Here is a 7,525-nt window from a genome sequence, read left to right on the forward strand (position 1 = left end):
ATAATAATAATAATAATAATCTGCAGTTTGCTGCTCAGCCAAACTGCACGTCGGGGAAAACAAACCCAGAGTCCAGAAGTGAACATGTCTTTGAGCAGGACCTGCCCTACCTTTTCTCCTGCTGCCGACGTCAGAGGGCGCGGACATTTTGTACGCCGCGTCAATCGACCAAGACCGGAAGTTAGGAGACCAAACTGTCAAATTAAAAGTCTGAGATCAATCAGTGTAAGTCGCTTCTACATTTTGTTAGCGGAAAGAAATTATTCAGTTGAGCAGAATATTCCATAGTTAGAGTTCAAGTAAAATTATATTTAATAAAAACAAGGTAAACACTTGATTTTTATAATTAAAGTATTAAATACTGTATAATGTTTTCTTATGGAAATTAAATACATTATAGAAGAACTGCTTACTCATCCTATGTCACCTATTTTTATGACATAAAAAGTCAAGCTTAAATGTATTAATTGCACACATATTTTCTGTAGCATGCTTGTTTTTTCTGGTGTAGAAAACGGCCCAGCATAGAGACAAAGACAAACAAACATGTTCGCACTCAGACCTAGGGTCAATTTTATAATCTTTAATTAACTCAACCAATACTTCTGGATTATAAAAGGAAGAAGGAGGACCCAGTGTGTGAGCTNCCCGCCCCTCTCTGACCACTGGAAGGCCTCACAAAGCCAACATAAAATCAAACCCATTTCTGTTTTTACCCGCGTCCCCTTTGTGTTACATTGACTGATAGTTTACCTTGTTTTTTTTGAGATGTGTAAATTATTCATAGCCTTCCAAGTTTTGCATTTCTGTTCAAATGATTCTTTGATCAAAAGTTTTATTTCAGTTTTTCTTTTGTACATGCTGTTGTAAGAACTTTTTTTGTTATTGATATCTTCTGAAAACTGGGAGGGAAAAAATGATTTGCTGATGGAAAAGAGAATGTCTGTTTCTCATTCTTTGTTTTCTACACAAATTCTAATAAAAATGTATGCAATCATTTGTTTTTATTTGGGTTGTATTTTAACTACAGAAGTTGCCAKATTTCATTGTGTACAGATTATAAACCTGCACCGGTGTGCAAATACAATACATATACAGATGTTTTGATATCACTCCATATTTGGCCAAATAATTTAAAATTTWGTCTGGAAAAGTCCAGCGTGTCAAAATTGAAACATTAAATAAATATAAGATTTATCAGACGCCACTGGGTTAAATATAAGTACATCAAAATATTTGCTGTATAAATATACAGTATCTAGCCTACTATCTTTCTTAATTTAGAACTGCAGCACTGGCATCAACACAAAACCATACTTGGGAATAAATTGAGCAAACATTTTTGCTTCTTCCCCAAAACATTAGCTTTAAAGGTAACCATTAAGTCTCTAGATGAATGCGTTAAATAAATAGAGCTAAAATGTAAATAAGTAACAAGAGAAACCTCAAAATGTGGCTAATTTGCTATTTAACGCAGTTCAAAGGTGAAACAGCAGGTGGCAGCAAAATCCCTTCGAGATTATTTCTACCGTAAATAGAAAAACGAAGAAGAATTGGGTGACGTCATTGTTTACGACAGCTGAATGTTGCTGTTCTGCTGCTGCATCTTTTGCGGTTTTTAACCTTCAAGCTTGCATTTTGCCCAAAGAATGTTAAAGGATAATGCTGTGCYGGTCTAATAAAACAATGGTACTACACAATTAAGGTAAGTTGCTTTTGCTCTTAAACGTAATGCTGGGAACAATTAGATTAGCTAGCTGTGCTACCACACTGCTAATGTTTATGTTGTGTTACAGTCCTCTCTGATAGTAATTCACACTAATTTTGAGATACTTCAGTATTTTTTTTCCTTTATAGCTCTTTTATGCGTGGTTTTAAAATTGTGTATATGTGTTTGTTAAAGCATCAAAGAGACCCAGTCCCCTGTTTGTTTCTGTTTGACTGATATGTAGGTACGCAGGCAGGCGGGCAAGTCTTCATCTAGGAGGAGGAGGAGGTCTCCTTACAAGATGGCTACTGAACTTCACGAGACCATATTTATGGCCAAGCAGGAGCGCCATAAAAACCTGTTCCTGAACTACAAAAACCTGAACATTTTCCCCGTGGAGCTCCTGAAAGATGAAGGACTGCAGTTTCTGGAGAGATTATACATGAAGAGAAACTCACTCACTACACTGGTATTCTCCCAGAGCACAGCTGYTTTTATTGTGCTGGACACGACTACACATATTTTATACGTGACTCATCTTATTGGAATTTATTTTCTGTGGTAACACAAAATATTTGTTTTTGTTTTTTGTCTTTTATCAGCCTGACAATCTTGCCCAGAAGCTCCCAAATCTTATTGAACTGTAAGTAATCAGTTTAGCTGTTTTTATTATTGTTTTTAGAGGATGAATACGACTTCTAAAAGTCAGCTTGTTGGTATATTCAAATAATAACTCGTGATTTATTTATTTATTTGTTTGTTCAAGGTACTTGCACTCAAACAACATAGTCATTATTCCTGAAGGTGAGTCTATAATAATGCCATTGAATCACATCAGTACTGAATGTAGATATGATTAGTTCACTTGTTTGAAATTAAAGTAAGTGATTGATTTGATTTGCAGCTATTGGAAACTTGGCCAGACTGCAGTCATTAGACCTGAGCAATAACGCCCTCCAGCTCCTCTGTCCTGAGATTGGCCGACTGAGGTCTTTACGACACCTGAGACTGTCCAATAATCAACTTAAATGCCTTCCTCCAGGTAAATTAATGTTTCCACTACAGGTACATACTGTATACAAAAATGGTGTAAAGATATTTGAAATATTTGCTTTGCTTTCAAGCAGCCAGCCTTTCTTCTAAACTTAAAATTTTGAATATTTCTTGATGCGTTTTAAAGGTTTCCCTGAATTTACATTGAACATTCACTGCTTTTATTCTACTTTTGCCCAGTCCTTGTGCCTGACGGTGAGGAACAGAGCCGTGTGAAGGATGAGATAAAAGGTGTCGGATTAAAACAAAAAAATTGACAGCATGTGTAACTTTTGAGAGTCATGTTTTCAAGAAAAAAATTAAAATTCATCAAGTTAGTCCGGGGTTTTCACAGTGCCCGTCTCGTGTCATTGGAAATAAAAATCTTGTGGCCATGAGATAAATAACGCGTGGTCATAAGGTCATTTTTGAACGTGTTGCTTTGTGAGAGATACAGACATTGTTGGAGTCACATTTTGAATATGTTAAGTAGTAATATGTTGTTTTTGTTTTGAACTCAAAGGTAGCCTATCACACCTATTATTATTATTTTATTTTATTTTTTATGTTCATGTTAATACAAAAGGTTAATCTTTTATAGTAGGCTATTTATGAGATGACAGTGACCAGTCTGGTATGTATCAGGAAACTTTTTTTTTTTGCTGTCTTCCTTAACACAACACAACTCCGACTCTTTCTGCAGACAAGGCACGGTGTGAGAGAGGAGCCTGTTTTGAGTGTTGAGCTTCAGAAAAAAATAAATGAAAGCTTTTTGGACAAAGACACGTCCAGTTCTCACGTGTCTTATAGCTGCAACATATAATGCTAAGAATTACTTCATACCTATCGTAAGTGAAGTGAATTAATTGAAACTTGTGCATGTTAACAGTAAACAGTCTCTGCGTGGAAATGACTGCAATAATTATCTCGTGGCCGCAAGATGAACYTTTTTTATCCAATGTCGTCAGACAGGCTTCTCAAAGACCATCATTTAGGGATGTTAAACGTTTTGTTGSCCAGCAGGGGGCAGCAGAGGTCTTCAGACAAATAAATAATTACCTACATGTTGAAAATCCAGATGTTTGTTCGAACCTATAATACTTTGTATTTATATTACAGTTTGACATTTTAAAATCAGGGTTATGTGTACATAATTTATAAATGTTCTGGCATATTGTTCAATATTAGGTGTGTCTGTGTCAGATTGTTTACCTTTTGAAGGTTTTACCTTTTCTTTTCTGTTTCATCTTCATTTGAAAATATTGACTTGTTTCAGGCTAAATATTATATTCTTCTTTTATTTTTTTTAATCTAGGGATGTGTTTAAAGGGATTAAAGATTTCAGAGAGCTGCTTTTATAACCATATCATACTTGTATTTGTGAATTAGTGATCCTTTAAAAAAAATCTGATAAAAATAAATGCAAGTTTTGCAGATATTTCACTGACTAATTTCTCCCCGCCTCCTGTAGAGCTCGGTGACCTGCGGGACTTGGAGACGCTTGACGTGGCCATGAATCAGCTGATGTCACTACCAGACCGCCTGCACCGGTGCCTGTCCTTACAGAACCTGACCGTGGACCACAACCTGCTGAGCCACGTTCCCCGGCAGCTGTGCTGGCTGCACCGCCTCAACCAGCTCTCCATGGCGGCCAACAGGCTGGCCTTCCTTCCACTCGGTCCGCCCACTTCTCTCTCGCTGCTGCGTCGCAGCTCAGATGGGCGGGGCGGTCTTTTGACGACCCGTGTGTTTGTGTGCGTTTCAGATCTGGGCAGGTCATGGGAGCTGCAGTTTGTGTTTGTGGACAACAACGTGAACCTGAAGGGCCTCCCCTCCTACCTGTACAACAAGGTCATCGGCTGCAGCGGGTAACCTCACAYCTGCTACACCATTTGTTTTGTTACACGGTCATGTTGTGTTTTACTGGACTTTGTGTGTTGTTGTTTCTGCACAGATGTGGCGTCTCTTCCTATGTGCTGGAGCGGGACATGGGGGAAGCACTGCGTGAGGCTCTGGTGGGTCTTCCGGCGGAGGTGAAGGTGGTCGGCTCACAGGCGGACAGCGTGGTTCCTCTGGAGGAGCTGGCCATGAGGACTCTGCACCGCCTCCACCACCACCGTCCAGCAGGCAAGAACATCATCACTAGACATGTAGAGCATAACCAGAGCTGTAAAGTAACTAAGTACAAATACTTTGTTACTGTACTTAAGTAGAATTTTTGGCTATCTATACTTTACTTGAATAATTATTTTTCAGCCTGCTTTTTACATCTACTCCTTACACATACAGTTATCTGTACTGTCTATTCCTTACATTAAAAAAAGACAAGAAGTAGAAAGTCYTTACTTTTATTTCATCTTTCCTTGTTTTCATTCTAGCTTATTGTAAAAAAGAAATACTGTCCATATAAACTGTGCCTCTTAGAGTGAATTTAATTGTGGTTGAATGAGAATTATAAATGTATAAAATTCTGATACTATATTAGTTTGTACACAAACAAATCACGTCACATTCCAGCAGGACATAATCGTTACAATAAAAGTACTGTACTTCAGAAGTATTTGTATTTCATGAATTATATTATTGCATTTGGCTGCAGCCCTCAGATTTTCATTTTGGGGAAAAGGTTTGAGCAGCCTTGATATATGTATATAAACTGAAACAGCTAGACTGGTGCATCCTAAATTTAACAGAAATTAATTATTTTAATACAATATAGTCATTTCTTCATTTTTGGGGAGGTCAACTCCTAATAAATGTCCTRACAGAAAATCTAACTGCTCATTTTAAATCAATAATTTTACTTTTAATACTTAAGTACAAAAATATCAGATACTTTAAGACTTTTACTCAAGTAATATTCCTAAWGGAGACTTTAACTTTTACCAAAGTCATTTTTTGGTAAAATACTTCTACTTTTACTCAGTATCACTTTGTGGTGCTTTATACAACACTGAGCATAACAAACAAAAATCTTTGGCTACATAATTTCTCCCTTTTGGCCTTTCAGGCCTGAACCTGCTGCCTCCCATCAGCCTCCCAAAGAGCCTGCTGGACCTGCTGCAGTTCCCTGTGGGACACTGCCACCGGTGCAGCCAGGCCATGTTCACCATCATCTACCCCAAACTGTTCCCCCTGCGGGACACAGCCCTGGCAGGAGTGCACCGCAGGTCAGACCCTACAGCTCCGTGTTTACCTTCTCTTATAACACGACACACTTATTTTTTTTTTTTAACATTTCTCTTCTGTTTTCTGCAGAACCACTGTGAGTTTTGTGGCCTATTGCTGCTCCAGTCACTGCCTCCGCACCTTCGACCTGCAGGGGTGACGCAGTTCATCCACCCGAGCTCACGAGGGGGACAGACCTCCTCCTGTCGTTAATCAGCGGGTCGAGGCGTGGATGTTGTGTCAGGGTTTCTCCCCCCTGACCTGAAGAACCACACAGCCATCCGGCTGTTTGTCGGGTGGCTGCTCCTCGCGGCGTTTTCTAAACCTAACCAACAGGAAGTTCTTGTGTGATTGTGTGGCATTTTAAAACCATTCTGAGTGACCGGTGCAGCACTGTGCTCGACCGCGAACAGTCTGTCGGACCTGAGGTCACTACAAGAGAGCACTTTTAGACGCAAACACTTGGATTTGTGCGCATTTACGGAGCACAAGGCACATCCTTTTTTGCTTGTGGGGTGATTAATGAAGTATGTTTGTACGTAGTGTGAGCTATTTTACTGATTACTGAAGATTTGTTATTTAAACGTGTGAATTTGGTGTATTATTTACAGCTGTAGGTGCAGAAAATTGTTACGTTAACCGCCCAATGCTGTACTTACAATAGAGGAGTAAACAAATGGACAATTTAGAAATGTGTTTCCAGAATTAAAGATCCACTTTCATGTGTGTCGCAAAGCYAACTTTATTTCCTTTGAAGGTGTAAACTTTAACCGATTCTACATTCGTCTTTTTTGTCATTACAAGCCTTGAAATAACTCACTGTGTAAAACTTACACGGCCCCAAAAGGCAAGTTGTTTAAGTGCACAAAAATCTATATTTGTTGTTTAATCATCCACAGACTCACATCGCTTTCTGTCTTTGTCTGAAGAAAAACCTGTTCTCTGTTGTCTTCCGTGCMCCTTGTGAAGTTCTTACCCGTCCGTTGTCATTAAATGTCTGACGTTTGAAATCTGTGCCAGAGTTCTTGAATGAAGGAGACCGACTTAAACTTACAGCCTCACAGAGAGTTTTTAAATGAGTTTAAAGATCATTTAAAGTTTTTTTGGCACGGTTATTGATTGAGGCACGAGAACGCTTTGTTGTGATGTTGTCGACACAAAAAAAAAAAGGAGCGTGAAGCTCAAGGCAGAGTTTCTCCCATCACCTGCGTCGGTGGTGTGCTCAGACAGATCGGACCATGGTCCTCTGGCTGCCGCCTCAGCTCTCTGACCTCCRCGTCCTGCACGCTCAGGTGAAGCAAAAAAGCTGAAAATGTCCTCCACCCAGCGCAGCTTTGAGACCAACACACTGTTACGGTTTGATTTTTACAGGAAAGGCAGACGAAGAGGCAGGAAATGGCGTCTTAACTGTGATTTCTCTTTCTCTGGATGGCTTTAATTTGACCTCCAGTTCTAATGTGAAGAAGAAAGGATAGAAGAGATCATATTTCCACAGTTTTAGCTTCTCTATTGTCAGAATCAGAAGAGAAAATTAAAATCAAACATTATGTAATCAATGACGTTATAGTAGTTTTAGTTGCTTTAACATGTGGAAGACAGGACCGATCATCACGTGTA

General features: G+C 39.0%; 1 protein-coding gene across 1 annotated transcript; it reads left to right on the top strand.

Moving 5' to 3' along the window:
• Positions 1-1,546: 1,546 nt before the first annotated feature.
• lrrc28 (leucine rich repeat containing 28) lies at positions 1,547-6,918 on the top strand. Its single transcript, XM_014026879.1, has 10 exons — positions 1,547-1,705; positions 1,953-2,177; positions 2,311-2,351; positions 2,475-2,512; positions 2,613-2,750; positions 4,212-4,418; positions 4,506-4,608; positions 4,695-4,867; positions 5,751-5,910; positions 5,999-6,918. The coding sequence occupies exons 2-10, from the start codon at positions 2,010-2,012 to the stop codon at positions 6,066-6,068; spliced, it is 1,098 nt and encodes a 365-aa protein (XP_013882333.1). The 5' UTR covers positions 1,547-1,705; positions 1,953-2,009; the 3' UTR covers positions 6,069-6,918.
• The last annotated feature ends 607 nt before the right edge of the window (positions 6,919-7,525 follow it).

This window comes from Austrofundulus limnaeus, unplaced genomic scaffold, assembly GCF_001266775.1.
Source record: "Austrofundulus limnaeus strain Quisiro unplaced genomic scaffold, Austrofundulus_limnaeus-1.0 Scaffold598, whole genome shotgun sequence".
Classification (NCBI taxonomy): Eukaryota; Metazoa; Chordata; class Actinopteri; order Cyprinodontiformes; family Rivulidae; genus Austrofundulus; species Austrofundulus limnaeus.

Coding starts and splice junctions, on each gene's coding strand:
- lrrc28 (XM_014026879.1), top strand. CDS start 2,010: ATGGCTACTGAACTTCACGAGACCATATTTATGGCCAAGCAGGAGCGC. Junction 2,178..2,310: donor GAAACTCACTCACTACACTG/GTATTCTCCCAG, acceptor GTCTTTTATCAG/CCTGACAATCTTGCCCAGAA. Junction 4,868..5,750: donor CCACCACCACCGTCCAGCAG/GCAAGAACATCA, acceptor TTGGCCTTTCAG/GCCTGAACCTGCTGCCTCCC.